The sequence below is a fragment of the Alexandromys fortis genome, unplaced genomic scaffold (genome assembly GCF_014885135.2).
Source record: "Alexandromys fortis isolate MF-2015 unplaced genomic scaffold, M_Fortis_MF-2015_v1.1 scaffold_138, whole genome shotgun sequence".
In the NCBI taxonomy this organism is placed as follows: Eukaryota; Metazoa; Chordata; class Mammalia; order Rodentia; family Cricetidae; genus Alexandromys; species Alexandromys fortis.
Genome location: NW_026068034.1, coordinates 111,287 through 127,958, shown reverse-complemented (window position 1 = coordinate 127,958; position 16,672 = coordinate 111,287). Strand labels below are relative to the sequence as shown.

At 41.2% G+C, this 16,672-nt stretch overlaps 1 protein-coding gene across 5 annotated transcripts in view; it reads left to right on the top strand.

Annotated features, from left to right (window-relative positions):
* Positions 1 to 16,672, top strand: part of Exoc6b (exocyst complex component 6B) — a 550,902-nt gene that overhangs the window by 510,335 nt on the left and 23,895 nt on the right. Inside the window, exon 21 of one of the 5 annotated variants that reach the window (XM_050164870.1) lies at positions 11,831 to 11,854. The exons of the other annotated variants lie outside the window; for them this stretch is intronic. Within the exon in view, the coding sequence (XP_050020827.1) occupies positions 11,831 to 11,839 (9 nt within the window). The 3' untranslated portion in view covers positions 11,840 to 11,854. Of the gene's footprint in view, positions 1 to 11,830; positions 11,855 to 16,672 lie in introns of those variants that run through there. 5 annotated transcript variants of the gene reach the window in all.

The window sequence follows — 16,672 nt, the reverse complement described above, 5'->3', positions numbered from 1 at the left end:
TCTGAACACCTAATGGAGCTTATTAAACCATTTATGAAATATTTAGAACTTCCAAATATTTAGAACTTCCAAATGTCTTTGTAACTCTATTGGCCAGTTAATCTCTGCAGCTTCCTTGGTTACACAAGTTGATATCCCGACCTCCATTTTGTAGATTAGACTCCAGGAGGTCTAGTGATTTCCCCAAGTCTGTTCTGTGAGTCAAGTCCCCCATCACTCCATAGCATAATAGTATTGAGCCATGCCTTTACCAGAACAAATCACTTAAGCTATCTGAACCTTTGTCTCCTTCATGTATACATGAGATACTAATCTTCAGTGTCCTCCATGTTTTAAAAATGATTGTAAAATAAAATGAGGCAAGCTGGAAATGATACATGCTGGTCACAATTAGTGAATTAAGGCAAAGTAAGTAACAGCCTCCTTATTTCACATGTAAGGAGTGCCATTTTTTCTAAGCCAGAGCAGGAAAAAAATAAAGCAAGGCATCTGTAGCTGACCCTCTAATGAAGCCAAGCCTCTTCATTTGACTAGGCTTAGAGAAAAGAAGAAAAACAAGGACCAGCAAATAGATGAGAGGGGTAAGGATGACAAAGAGATAAAACTGGTTAAGTTGTGTACCTTCGAAGCACTCTGGCATACACTTATAATACCGACTTTGGCATAAGTAATATTAAGAACTCTGCAGCATGCTGAGGCTTCAACCTCTAGATCAGGGGATGCTTCAGCATCTACAGTCCGCCTTCCAAGCTGTTGATCTCTATCCAGGATCTAGAAATGATTACTCAAAATTTTGGGGTCCTGTCCTCTTCCCCTTCCCCAGCCTCTTACCTCCTATTATTGTCTGAACCAAGCTTTAGAAAATGAGATCATAAATTTGATTGTCATTGTCCACACACTGGATGGCCACTAACCACTGCAGGTGACACCCATTAGTCTTTTCTGGCCTTGAGAATCCCAGACGGCCTTCGCCTGCTGCTAATCCCTGCTGAGGACCATGCCTGGAGAACAAGGTCCCTAATGCAGACACTACAGGTGCAAAAAAAGTACCAGAACAGCTGGAACATGGTGATTTGTACCCATGATTCTAGCACTTGGATGGCTGAGGCAGGAGGATCACCTACACGCTCTAGGACAACTTGCAGACTACATAGCAAGTTACAGTTCTGCCTAGACCACAGAGTGAGATCCTGCCTCCAACAATAAAAGACTTACCAAGCAACATGGTTTCTGTCCATTCTATCCAGGTTAATCCCTACCCCCTTTTTAAATTGGGCATATAGAAGTAGAATTTAAAGATCAGTATATATATAAACTAAAGCAAACAGTGAGGGATGTGTGCTGACAAAAAAAAAAAGTCCTGGGAATACAAATGCCATTACATGTATATACACACATTCACAATATTCTGGGAGCCTAATTAAACATTCAAGAAATTCACCTTACTGAATGTACTCTCAAAGTGATACATTCTTTGGTATTTTATAGTTGACAAACAGTAAGTAATATTTTTCTTCTATATTTGAAAAAGTATCTTGTTATAAGGAAGTCTTCTTGTTGGTTCCCAGTTGCTTAGCCCCAAAATAATCACACAGAAACTGTATTAATTAAATCACTGCTTGGCCTGTTAGCTCCAGCTTCTTATTGGCTAACTCTTACATAGTAATTTAACCCATTTCTATTAATCTGTGTATCGCCATTTGGTTGTGGCTTATCAGCTAAAGTTCCAGAGTCTGGTCTCCTGTGGGGTGATATGGCTTCTCTCTGACTCTACCTTCTTCCTCCCAGCATTCAGTTTAGTTTTCCCCACCTACTTCTATTTCCTGAGCAGGCCCAAGACAGTTTTTTTTTTTCCCGAGACAGGGTTTCTCTGTGGTTTTGGATCCTGTCCTGGAACTAGCTCTTGTAGACCAGGATGGTCTTGAACTCACAGAGATCCGCCTGCCTCTGCCTCCCGAGTGCTGGGATTAAAGGCATGCACCGACAGTTTTCTTTATTAACCAATGGTATTCACAGCATACAGAGGGGAATCCCATATCACCTCCCCTTTTCTGTTTAAATAAAAAAGAAGGCTTTTCTTTAACATAGTAAAATTACATATAACAACAGGTATCAAGAATTCAGTTACAGTATTAATATCTACTTTATCTTTTATCATAACTAAGGAAAACTATAATTATAACTGTAAATTATTCGACTCTGACTCCAGAAGGATATAATATCATCTAAGTAAACAGGAAGTTCTTCCAAAACTCTAGAATTGACAGAGACATCTCACTGCCTGGACAGTCACCCAAAGTTCTTATGTACCATTGGTGTATCCATCTTCAGCGTAAAGGCCCATCTGGCAGACTTTTCCACAAAGCAGGAAATTTCAAAGACAGTTCTGCCTATATTGGCAGTTTGTTGGTCAGTCTGCAGAAAGTCCTGCAGACTCTTTCATGAAGGAACAGCCCTGAAGGATGGTCTCACCTTTAGGCAAGTTCAGTAGTCATTTCTCTGTGGGTCCTGCAAGTCCAGGCAAGAACAGTTTTTTTGCCCAAATGGCTAGCAAGCTCCATAAGTAGCCTCTTCAATGCCCATCTTCCTCTTGAAGTAATTGGTGCTGCCAGGAGCAGATATGTCTTATTGTCAAGAAAAGTCCTAAGTTAAATGCCTTATTCTGAAGGTCTCTGAAAGATTTGAAGAATACCTATCTATCTGAAATATATCTCTGTATAGCTAGAAAATCTAACTAACATGACTACAAGCTTGACTATTATAGATGATTATTAACCTATATTTCTTAATTATACATTAAATATAAACACAATACCTTAATCAAGAGCAGAAATACATATACACAGTATAACAAAATTGACCTTAAATTTGTATCAATAAACCAAGATCCATACCAATACAAATTATTCGTATCTATATCATATCCCCCTTTAAATGTAAACATACATTTATAGACAATATTTGAGAATTTGGATGTAGTTCTCTAGAATACTTCCTGCTGATTGGAGATGCTTTTAATCAGGTCTTTCATGTTATATCTTGTGTGCTAGGTTCATCTCAGCAGGTGGGTGAAGTAATATTTTGGGGGTGCTCACAGCAACCTTTCAGGGAGTCTTCATCCATCAAACTATATTAGTCTGGAGGTCATCCACACATCCATAGGTTCTCATCCTCTGTGGAAACCAAAGGAGAACCTCTTTTCCAAAACAGCATATCCTTAGACCCAAATTTTGAAGACAAGATATCTTTAAAGTATATATGGTGGTTTAGCTTAGTAATCCCCAAAATGAAATGTCTCTCTGTAGCCAAAAAGTTCAAAGAAAACACAATAGTATACATAATTCAGATTCTCTGTGTATATTCCATTTTTATATGGCTTATTCTTTTTTACTTCTTTTAATCTATGACTGTCTATACTCTGACTTTGTTTCCTTTTTTATAAACCATTTCTTTTTTAACTCTCTATACTGTTTTTCTTCTCTTTCCCAAGCCTACATACATTTATCCAACACTGTGACCCATTTAGAGGTCTTTTATGTCTGAATCTGTCTTATTATGTATCCGTAATTCTTCACTGTCCAGGAGTGCTTCTTACAATGCTAAGAGCTTCTTAAAAACTTAAGCTGCAGCATTACTAGGTTATATATGGTACTTTCTTCTTGCTCCGCACAGTTCAACATGGTGGAAGAGGTTGTTCCCCACCTCTGCAAGCCATGCACATTGCCCAGTTCCAAGTATGCTGCAGGTCTATGTTAAGCCAGTAAGCAGTTTATAGCACGGTACTTACAAACCCCATTTAAATGCTCGGGCCTCCTGATAGAGTCAGAGGTCACGATGGCAACATTGCCCAGAAAACCGCCATTTCAAAGCAGTGCAGTTTCAAAACAGCTCAGCTTTTTTTTTTCTGCTACTGCTGAATCAGGAAAATCTCTCTTAAAGGAGCTATGCTTCTGCTTGCTTCTAGCAAATAGAGCCCACCCAAGAAAATGCCACTACCAAACCATGCTTAACTTTGTTCGTGCCTAGGATTCCTTTTAAAGCTTTCTCAGGTTTTAAGTGGATTTTAGTTGGCCATGTAAAAGTGCCAGTTTGTTGTAAGGAAGTCAGCTTGTTCATTCCTGGCTGCTTAGCCCCAAAATAATCACACAGAAACTGTATTAATTAAATCACTGCTTGGCCCATTAGCTCTAGCTTCTTATTGGCTAACTCTTACATATTAATTTAACCCATTTCTATTAATCTGTGAATCACCATGTGGCTGTGGCTTACCAGCTAAAAGTTCTAGTGTCTGGTATCCTGTGGGGCTACATGGCTTCTCTCTGTCTCCACCTTCTTCCTCCCAGCATTTAGTTTTGTTTTCCCTGCCTACCTCTATTCCCTGAGCAGGCCCAAGACAGTTTTCTTTATTAACCAATGGTATTCACAGCATACAGAGGGGAATTCCACATCAATATCTTCCCATAATAACTTGCATTCTCTTGTTACAAATATTCCCTTGGTGAGTAGGAACCAAGGTACTTAACATCTCTGGCCTCACTCTTCATATGTATGGTAGGTTTATTAATAAACTCCACCTCATAAAATAGCTATGATGATACATAAGATTATTAGCCCTGGGGGTGGCCACACAGTGATCTTACTGAATGTTAAGTTATGGGCTAGGTATTTTCTGAGTTCAGATACAAATAAATGGTAATTAAGTGTCTTTTAAGTTTCAAGGGTCCCTAATCAAAATTCCCAGATGTTTTTCCTTGAAGCAGACCTCTGTCTTCTAGGGCACTCAGGCACACTGTAACTTTCTTGTATCTTTTGCCCTGACCTCTCATCTTTCTGACCTTTGGGGTCATCTTTCCTCATCTCATAAAGAACGTCTCTACTCTGCCTCTAAAACACAAGGTATTCACTGGGTCAAATTGTCATCTATTCCAGCAGGCACAGGGCACAGTGAGTCTTGCAGTGCATCTCTGTGTGTGGCCACTTTTTCTGCCAGCTCTCTTCTGTGACTGAGCACTGTGGGAAGCAGAGGTGGTTGCTTCCTTCAGTCTGTCTTACTGAATCTGAAGGCTGCCTGGTTGTCCATGTAACACTAAACTCAGGGGGAGTTCTGGATTGGACTCTGCTCTGCTTGCTCATTAACCTACCTTGAGTAAAAGGGAAACAAAGTCACTTGGAGGGAGAGATTGTGAGGTTTAAGCATCATCTCAATTACAGTGTTCTTTAATTCACAACTTCTCCCAATCTGCAAGCATTGGTATTATCTAGAGTGAATCCGCTTTGAGAAAACAAAACGTAAGATGGGATTCTCTGGGTACTTTCTAGTGTAATCCACATATTTAATCCACAAAGCTAGGCCCATAGGAGAAAAGAGAAAGACCTTGGCATAACCTACTTCTTGTCTTACAGTCATTGCAATTTTTCTTGGTGAGTCTCTGTTGCCAATCTTACTATCTGATGTAAGATCACCATGCTTACTATGCTGCTGAGAGATGAAGGTTATCACCTTCTCAAAGATCTTCCAACAAGCAGTCTTAGGTGACATTTATTGCTTTTTGCCTTAAATGTGGACTGTGTGTGCATAGCCTACCTGTGCTGGATCAGAGGAGTGCACTGTTACATGCCACATCCCAAGAGCCCATTCTATGCCAGTTTGAGAGGCAGCTGCCAATATCAAATGCTAGTTGTCTGATCATAGGTAAAGTGACCTTTCAGTGTCTCAGTTCTCTTTTGTAAAAAGAAAACAATAGAATCCCATTGCACCACTGTGAAGGTTAGTGCAGAGTACAAGCAGCCTGGCAGAGAGTTAGGCCTTGGTAAATGCTAACCACTTCTGCTATGATACCAATGCTCCTATGATTGGTGTGTCCTTCTTTCTGGGTCCTATACTTTGTGTTTGCTTCCAAGGTAACAGTTTCCCATCAGGAAGAAGCTCAGTTTCTTCTCAGGAATATGAGTAGCTGCTACAGTACTTGCTTATTAAAAGTGGGATCCCTCCTTATTTAACTTCATATTCTTTACACTACTATAAAACTAGACTTTAGTTAAAATTGCTGTTCTCAACACTGGACCTTTAATCCCAGCACTCTGGAAGCAGAGGCAGGTGGATCTCTGTGAGTTCAAGGTTAGCCTGGTGTACAAAGTTCTAGGGCAGCCAGAGCTGTTACACAGAGAACCGCTTGTCTTGAACTGCCCCCACAATACTGTTCTCTTTTTTAAAACAAATATATGTTTAACTAAAAATTAGAAAATAATAATTGAAAATAAAGATTACATAGCCATATTTACCCTAGAAAGTACTGTAAATTTTCTGGTGCCTCTTCAGGTTCTGGCCCCATGAACTCCACAGTGTGCTAGTTGTGGTGCTGGATTTTACATGCTCTTTGAAGAGTAAATTCTTCTGCACCTTTACACATGTGGTTAAGTTGTCACAGCTGTAATATAAATTATATTAGTTTTCTCATTACTGAGTCTTCAGATTTTAGTTATTGGAAATAAGCCTTCTGTGATTGTTTTGGATTCTAGATTCCTTAATAGTATCTTAGATGATTCAGTCCATCTGGAAAAAAATAAAATCACTGTGTCAGGAGCATCAGTCAGCCTACATGATCTGGTTTAGTATTCATTTCTTCCCTCTTCAAACAGTGAGACATTTGTTCAGTGCTGTGTCTCATAATTCTTATTTTTGAGTAGTCTTTTTAGAGATTGTATGTTCAAAAAGTGAATTAAGGGTGAAGCAATGTCACTGCTGAAAGATGGCCTAGCACAAGGATCCGAGTCTGAGTAGGGCAGGGAGGGTGTCTGTGAGTATGGGGCTCTTACGAAGGCAGAGTTGACTTTCCTCAGACTGCACACTTTGTAGTTAGCGGCTCTGACAGGTTTACTTATTCATATATACCTACAACAGTTATGTTACCCTAGAACTTTCTTCATCCAGTTTATAGTCAACCAACTTTTCTACTCCCAACCACTGAAATCAGTTTCCTTTCCCTCCAGTTGACCCTTTTCTAGGTTCCAAAAATGGAATCCTACCATACATTATTTTGAACCTGGCCTCTTTGATTTTACTTGATCCACTTGAGATTCCTGTGTCTGGCAGCTGTAATTCATGCCTTCTTACTGCTGAGTAGTACTCCATTAGTGGTCTTACATGGTCTTTACACATTCACTGTCTACAGCATGTCTGAGTTGTTTCCAGTTTTTACAGTTAACTAACAAAGTTCATGAGTTTGTTGTCATTTAGCTAGTATGAATATTTAGGTGTGGAATTTTTGGTTGTATGCTAAGCTAAAGGGAATACTGCTAGACTGATTTCCAGAATGGATAGACTAGTTTTGTTTTGTTGTTTTCAATTAAGCAATTATGCTAAGAGTGAGTGGTTCCTTAATTTGCATTTTTCAATTAACCAGTGACATAAGTGCAGTAAAACACATGCAATAATAATGATTTATTTTAGGTTGGGTTATTTTCTTCTTACTAGGCTTTAAAAGTTTTTATCCAATATACAAATCTTCTGTCATCTGTGTGAAGTGCAAAGATTTCCTCCTATTCTATGTCTTTCCTTCCATTTTCCTTTACTGTGAATTATGGGCTTTTATTATATTTAGAATCCTTATATAAACCAAACTCAGAGGGTTTTCTTCTGTTGGTTTGAAAAGTTTTACAGATAGAGGTGTTAGATCTAGGTATATGATCTGTTTGGCATTGATTTTGTCTGCTAAAATATGTAGATTAGACTTTTGTCATTTGTTACCATGTTTTGTGGTATTTTAGCTGTGGTGGCAGCAAAAGGCTATGTCCACATTCTGATTTCACAAATCTACAAATAGTACTTTGTGTATCAAAAGGTATAACTGAATAGAGGATCTTGAGAAGAACAGTTTTTCTCTCCTGTCTTTGAATCTGGTCCTAAGAATGAGGCTGAGGGATCTTGAGATACACAGAAAAGGAGGAGGCAGTATGTCCACAGCAGTAGAGCCTGGGTCAATGAGCCCACTAGCCAGGGAATACTGGAGCCCCCATACAGCTTCTCCCAAAGAGCTTTCAGAGGAGCACAGTCCTGCCTAAGTTCGGAAGTCTGACTTCATGTCTAGGAGGGAGCCACATAGTGTCACCCAGTGGTATACTCATGAAAAACCCATTCATGGCTCTCTAATATTCTCAACACCGTCTATCCTTTCTTCACCTTGTGTGCCTTTGCACAGCTGTCAGAACAAGTGACGACATGCATGCGCTGACTTGAGCTGACTGTCTCACCCACGCCGCCATGCCGTAGTTACAGTGGTCATTTTTTAAAAGGCAGCATGAGTCCCACTGCTGCCTTTTCCAAATGGTGTCAGTCTTTTACAGTCTGCTCCAGTTTCTTCCCAGAATACCTTGTGCTGAGACTAATGGCAGCTGTGCTGAAGCGTCCATCACCCAGGGAACGTTGCTGTCCCCCTAACATCAAATCCTTGACCATAGTCACAATGTCTGCTTCATTTGGGTCCTGTACCTGCTCTTGTCAGTCTGTAATTTTTAATATACAGATTAGAATTCTAAGAATTTCCTGGGTTTTGGTGCTTTAAAAAAATCAGTTTCTAATAGTGCGTGCTAATGTGGCATAAGGATGAATTATGGCCAAGGACAGTTATGAATGTGGCCCCCAAAATCATGAAATTACTTAAAATATTGTGATTTTTTATTTAAAAATATATTTATTTGTATTTGTGTGTGTGTGTGTATACATGTTCCATGTGCAGATCAGGCCAATTTACACTGTGAGTTCTCTCCTTCCACCATATAGGTACCAGAAATTGAACTCAGGCCATCAGACTTGGCAGCATGCACCTCTACTTACTGAGCCATTCATCACTGTAGCAACATTATGACATTATGAGACTCTTTTTTGGCGCCCCCTCACCCCGCCCTTTGGTAACTTGATTGCATAGTTCTCAGGTGTGAACTTAGTAGGCGACAGCATGTCACACTGTCAGAAGGAAATCCTGAACAGTGCCAGTTCTTCTGTTTTGGTCTGTGGAGTCTGATATTCTTTCCCTTGTCTCACAGTCTGACCCTAGGGAGGGCTGATGTGGGGCATCTTGCTAACTCTCCTTGAGGCCAGCTCAGTTGTCTGTACTTGGCAAGTAGATTCCAAGAATGAGTCCAGCAAATAGAAGAGTAGAGTAGATGTTCCTGCGTCAGAAGGTGTGTGCTGTAGCTCTTTCCCCTTAGCCTCTAAATGAAGACAAGTTCTGCAGTTATGCCTATATTCAGAGGGACAGCAACTGAGCTTCACCACTTGATGGCTGAATAGCAAGGGCAATTTTCAGAACATGTGGAAGAGAGAGATGGCTGCAGCCATCTCTGAAGTCACAACCCACTCTGTCACCTGAGACTTTCTCTTGAACTATTCTAGTAAGAACAGCTTTGTAGCCAGAGTGGTGTGCAGGCCTGGAGCTCCAGTCATGTGAGACTGGAACAGGAGAGCACGATGTGGTAGGGGGCATCCTGGGCTACAGACCTACCTCAAACACGCTGCCATTAACTCGAGCCCTAGACGCTGCACTCAGCACAGTCCTCCTTTTGCTCACTTTACAGTGGGGATGGAGAGCATAGCACTGCCACCCTCCAGACATTCCCCAAAGGCTCTGCTTTGCTCTAGTAAGACGAGAGTTGTAAGGGGAAACCTGGAGGGAGATGAGATGCAGATTCTTGGCCTGTTTCCCATCATTACCTTAGTCAAGTGCATTTTGATTATTATTAAGTTGGAAGTGTTTTATTACCCACACAGGGATTTTCAGTTCAGTTAATATGCTTGATACTGACATTTAATTTTTTATTGCTGTTCTTTTATCCTTTCTCAGCCCTAGCAATTCTAAGTCCTGTTTTATAGGGCTCTTATTTTCTAAGCATGTTCTGTTCCTCTGTGTGTTGGAAATGCAGTTTTATCTCTATGATACGTTACTAATTAAAGCAAACTCTTTCAAGTTATAAAACAGCCTGCTCTCTTTCTAAACATGAAACTCCAGAAAGAATTGAGAACTAATCAGTTTTAGCTGCTAGATCCCATTGCATCCTAGAGAACACAGTTGTTACTTCTATTTAGATGTTCTTCCAGTCCGCTGAGGACAAAGATACCATCTTCTTAGAGAGAGCACTACCAAGTAGGCCGGTACCTGCTAACCACCTTTAGAGAGCACTCATTTCACATGGCGTTCTGGGGCCCAAGGGGAGGCACACTGAGCATATGCCAAGGCAGTGGAGCTGCTTTTCTTCTTTCCACTTCACCGTACCTGAGGGATTTTCTACACGCCTATCAGCTCATTAGGGCAATGGGACCTAGAGGCTCTGAGGCTGGAAAAAGTCTACCATGGAGAATCACTGGGATAAAATGTGAAGCAGGTAACACTAGGTGAGACTGAAATTCAGACCACAGCAGCAGTGAAACCAAACTAATACTCAGCATTCTTTGTCCTCCACACAGCCTCTGAGATTAGCCCCGCTTTCACTAGGGTCATAGTAATCGAAGTTTAAGCCACCTAGCTGCCTACCAGATTGACAGAGGGAAGTGAGGAGACACGTGATAAAAGTTAATAAAATTCCCCAGGTCTCCTCTACTGACTCCACCATGCATGGGGCCTCCTGGAGCATCTTTGCAAAGCCCAGTTTAGAGTAGGTACAACAGAATGCTCACCCAAAGAAGGGCAGTCTGTGTCTGTGTTGTCTTCCTACTCTTTGGGCAATACTGTATGCATTTGTTTGGTGACAATTGATTACATACATACATATATATGTGTTTGTGTATGTATGTGTGGGGGGTATGTATCTATGTATAGAAATTGTGGTGCAGGCTTCTTTTCCTGGACAATACACTGTCAGCAAAGAAGGAAGGCTCCTTTTTTCCTGCTTCTATCTCAGTGGAGCATATGGCACAAGGAGAGATTTAGTTTCAGACCTAGAAAAGGGCCCTTGGAAATCAATTAGCCCCTGAACCTCATTTTATTGGAGAAATTTAGCCCATCAATATTACTACTTTTTCCAGTGTCACTTCTCTATGTGGGACAGATAAAATGGTCTATTGAAAACTGAGATTTGGAGAATGCAGGTGCCTGGGCAGTTGGTGCAGATGGGGTGTGTTTAGAGTAGAAGGAAAGGGGATAAAGCTGCTGATACTTTCCTGGGTCAGCTCTGGACAGGGCAGGAAGTGTACTGTCTTCCACATACGTGCTGGGCTCAGCCTAGTCAGCACCCAGGAGCAAAAGTTAAGTGAAAACATGTCAAGGAAATGCTGTTGTCAGTAGAGTTGTTCTCGGGTCACCAGGCACAGAATCCCCAACTCTCCTTTGGAGTGGTCCGTGTGCACTGCTGATGATGGAGGCACAGTGAGTACATGGTCAGTTCCTCACCGTGGAGGGCATATCCCCCCATGCCAAAAATCTCATTAGAAGTGCAAGTCACATTCCCTTGGGTACTGTCGCCAGAGAAGCAGAGCATACTGACTTGCTAGATGAGCTGTAACCCTCTCTGGGATGGCTGCCAGAAAACTGTACAACTTTATGGAAATTGTAATGATTCAGGAGCCCTTTGGGGAAGGAAGGTGTCCTGGAAAACACCTGGTCCCTTAGCTTTGAAGTAGACAGCGGGTCGGGAGGGAGGGGGGAATCATTCTATAAATGTTTTTGGCTGTGGTGATGGGCGTGGTGCTGAGAACTACGTGCACCAAAGGTGGTCATTGTCTCCTGCTCTTCCTTGGCATCTCTCAGTGGCAATACTTTTTTTACTTCATACCAACTCCTTCATTTTCTTTGGCTTTGTTGGAATATTTATACTATCCCCCCCCCAAATTTTCTTTTAGCTGGCTTAAATATGTGGATCTGGCTAAACTGGAGAGTACTTGAGGACAGAGGTCACACCCTCAGAGAATTTCATGTGGTGTCAAGTGCAAAGAAGATTGATGCTAAAGGTTGATTATATACCTGCTCTAAAAATTCTGACCACCTACCTGGGAAGACTGGGAAGGAATTTGATAACAAACAGCAATCATTGCTGAAAAGAGCAACACATCTGCATGTGACAGCTGTAGACATCACCAAAATAAAGTGTCACCGTGGTACTGTGGACATTCCATTCCCACACAACTGATACCCAGAAGCCCCATGAAGTGCATCCTTTTTGACTGGAAGTGCAGTAGGATAAAGATGTGATCATTGGCACCGAGCTTGTAGAGCACTTGGCCAACATGCACAAAGCCCTGGGTCCCATCACATATACTGTATAAACTGGTGGCACATGTCTATAATCCTAGCACTCAGAAAGTAGAGACAGGAGGAACAGAAGTTTCAGATCCTTGGCTTCACAGTCATCCCAATATGATATCACTGAAGACCAAAGTTAAATATACACACACATAAAAACACACATATGTATATATGTTTGTGTATGTATGTATTATATATATATATATATGACAGAAAGATTATCTTCAGTATGGCTCTTGGCAAATATATGACAACTATTCTTTGTTGTCAACTTGGCTATATATGGAATTAACTAAAACCCAATGGCTGGATACACCTGTGAGGGATTTGTCTTAATTAACTCATTTGAAGTGGAGTGATCCACCCTAAATCCAGATCTATTGAGGTGGAAATATCTACTTTAAATCTGGGCCACACTTTCTGATTGCAGCCATTTAAAGGACTGGGAGAAGGAAACTCTTGCTCTTTGCCAGCTTACGCTGCATCTTGCTAGCAAGTTCCTTCCTTCACTGGTATTAGAGCCAATTTCTTCAGGATTCCAACATACACTGAAGACAAGCTGAGGCATCCAACCTTGTGAACTGAACAGCTACAGGATTCTTGGACTTTCCATTGGTAGATAGCCTTTGTTAGACTAGCTGAACGACAGCCTGTAAGCCACCCTAATAAATCATACACATACATACATGCATGAGTGTGTGTGTGTGTGTGTGTGTGTGTGTGTGTGTGTGCTATTCCTCTAGAGAATCTTGACTAATACAGCAAGTAAAACTGTTGGGCATTCACCATTCTATTTCCAAAACTCTTACTTGACTGTGTAACTGTGGATACAACTTACAACAGTGATTCTCAAATGGAGACCTAAGGCTCCCATAATCAGGTGTTACACCAAGTACAGAAATACAACAATATCCCAGTGTTTTCATGAATTGTGTATTCTTTCCTTCTGTGTGCACAGCACAGGGTCTTTAGTGGAAACCCATTTAATTTCTAATACAGTAAAACACTCAAGTTTCCTGGTAGCAAGGAAGAGAACTAAGAGAGTTTTAGAGAAGTCCTAAGAATACCAGGTTTGCTTTCCTAGAAACCTGGAATTCTGAAAAAAGAAGGTTTTATTTAGAGTAACAGGAATAATTTACTATGTTTGTTAATGCTCATATTTGATGAAAGGAACAAAGTGAGGTAATTGAAAATATCTCAAGCTGACACAGAACAAGAGTGTCTCTGTAACTCATTGCCTGTGTGCTCATTCGGTAAGGGTTTCTAGAGAGAGGTGAGGAAAATCTGTGGCTGCAAGGCCAGAGTAAAGAAAATAGAGCTTCTTAATGTCTGTTAGTGAAATGAAAGGTTTCTAGTGAAAGAAAAACCAAGAGATTTGAGGGGAGATGAAGAACTGAAGGGTGTGCAAGTAAGCTCTGCCTCCCCCAGGATCAATTCCATTCTGAAACATAGAACTGAGTCTAAGTAACTAGAAAGGAATTGAGATGAGATCTGCTATTTTATTGGGTGTGGTGACACACCCCTGTAATCCCAGCACTCAGGAGACTGAGGCAGACCAATGGAGAATTTGATTCAGCTTGGGCTGTCTAGTGAATTTGAGGCTAGTCTAGGCTGTGTAGTATGAGGTGAGGGAGAGCATTTAGTTACTTTGTAGCCTGGTCATCTTGTTTGGAAAGTAGGAAGTTTCACAGCAAATAATTTAGGTGGTATTCCTACTAAAAGATACAAACATTTGAAAATATTTTACAAACCATAAAACATGGTTTTTCTACAGCAGGCTGGTACCTTCATTGCAACTCATGTCGGATACTTCCAATTTATTCTTAGGGCTTTTATTTATATGATTTAGGAATAGAAGGAAGCACAGGATTTTGTGGTATAAAGGGATCATTAAGATTATACACTTAGATTCTTCGCTGGTGTCATCCTTGCGGATTCCTGGGAATTTCCCTAGTGCCAGGTTTCTTGTTAACCCTGTAATGGCTTCCTCCATCAAGATAAATCTTAACTGTCCTTCCACTGTAAGCAGATTGATGACTACCTTCATTGTCATCATAGAACCTATATCTAGTAACTGATGGAACCAGATGCAGAGATCCAAAGCTAAGCACTGGGCTGAGCTCCTGAAGTCCAGTTGTAGAGAGGGAAGAGTGATAATATGAGCAAAGGGGTCAAGATCATAATGGAGAAACCCACAGAAACAGCTGAACCGAGCTAGTAGGAGCTCACTGACTCTGAACTGACAGCTGGGGAACCTACATAGGACCACACTAGGCCCTCTGAATGTGGGTGGCAGTTGTGAGACTTGGGCAGTTTGTGGGGTCTCTGGCTTTGGAACCAGTATTTATCCCTAATGCATGAACTGGCTTTTTGGAGCCCATTCCCTATGAAGGTATACCTTGCTCAGCCTAAATACACGGAGGAGGGCCTCGGTCTTACCTCAAGTGATATGACAGACTTTGTTGACTCCCCATGGGATGCCTCACCCTCTGGAGGAATGGATTGGGAGTGGGTTTCTTGAAACCCTGTTTCAAGAAAGAAAAGAAAGGAAAGGAGAGATAGAGAAAAAGGAGAGAGGAAGGAAGGAAAACTACTTGCCCAAAATCATGAAGTTAATTAGTAAAAAGCCAAGAATCTACTTCAGGCTCTCTAGAGCCAGAGCCATTAACCCACTGTACTATACTGTCGTTTCTTCTGCTCCTGTGAGTGGGGTGAGGAAAACAGTGGGGGAGGTGGGAAGAGGGAAAGAAGGGGGAACTGGGATTGGTATGTAAAATAAAAAAAAATGTTTTAAAAAAGAATTTTCTAGGGTGAGAAAATCACTTCCCTCTTATATTAACAAATACACAAATAAATATCACAAATACTGCTGACTAAGAAAAAAAGATCATATACTTAAAAAAAAGTTTTTTTAATTTTCCCTCTGATATTTCTAACAGAAGTAGGTTCTTTTGGAAGTGTTTCTGTTCTAAAACATTCATGATACTTGCTAATAAGAGTATAAATTGATGGGCCATTATGGAAGGTTGATAGTTAGTGGAGATCAAAACCTTTGACATCAAGTCCTGTTCTTCGAAATGTGTCATCATTATTAGTCTTCACTGTTGCTGGCATGGCGTTTGTCCAGCATAGCTGTGTGAAATGGTTCTGAGTTTCACATGCACTGTTCTTTGTGCTTGCATGAGCATTCAGTCTGCACTACAACCTCCTGATAGGTGTATTCCCCCCACCCTGTGGATGATGAAGACAGATCACAGAAAAGTCAGACATATTGCTGGGTGTGTTGTCACCTTGCTCAGGAGACTGAAGTTGCAGAGAGGGAGGGAGCAGAAAAGGGTGGTGCACACCTTTAGTCCCAGCCTTCAGGAGGCAGAGGCAGGAAGATCTCAGTGAGTTCGAGGCCAACCTGGTCTACAAAGTGAGTTCCAGGACAACCAGAGCTGTAACACAGAGAAACCCTGTTTCAAGAAAGAAAAGAATGGAAAGGAGAGATAGAGAAAAAAGAGAGAGGAAGGGAGGAAGGAAGGAAGGAAAACTACTCCCCCAAAATCATGAAGTTAATTAGTAGAAAATCCAGGAATCTACTTCAGGCTCTCTAGACCCAGAGCCATTAACCCACTGTACTATACTGTCGTTTCTTCTGCTCCTGTGATATATATTTTTTGTCTTTATGTGTGTACCGGCAGACAGTGAAACCAGAAGTCTGTCTTTCTTGATTACTTATCCACCTTAGGTTTTGAAACAGGGTCTCTTACTGAACTCGAAAGTCACTGATTGGCTAGGCTGACTGGCCAAGCAATTTTGGGGAGCTTCCTGTTTCTACCCACCCATATTGTCATTTCTTATGGAAATATTAAAAGAAATATACAAAGATATATTTTACATGTTTCTATCAAGGCACTAGATAATATAAGAAACAACTGGGCAAAAGTACCCATCAAAAACAGGTTTGTTCAGTTTAGATAAGGTAGCCATTACAAATCGATAACCCGAATCTTTCAAAATGATGAAGAAAGTTAATCTACATGTGTGTGAAAGGCATCCCTGCTGCATTATCTACATGTGTGTGAAAGGCATCCCTGCTGCATTATATACATGTGCATGAAAGGCACCTATGTGTATCATCTACCTGTGAAAGGGGCCCAGGCTGCATTATCTACCTGCCTGTGAAAGGGGCCCAGGCTGCGTTATCTACCTGTGAAAGAGGCCCAGGCTGCGTTATCTACCTGTGAAAGGGGCCCAGGCTGCATTATCTACCTGTGAAAGGGGCCCAGGCTGCGTTATCTACCTGTTTGTGAAAGGGGCCCAGGCTGCGTTATCTACCTGTTTGTGAAAGGGGCCCAGGCTGCATTATCTACCTGCCCATGAAAGGCATCTGTGTTGTATACAGGGAATCAGCTTTTGACAACATGTATAATTTGCTCTATTTTGGGTAAGAA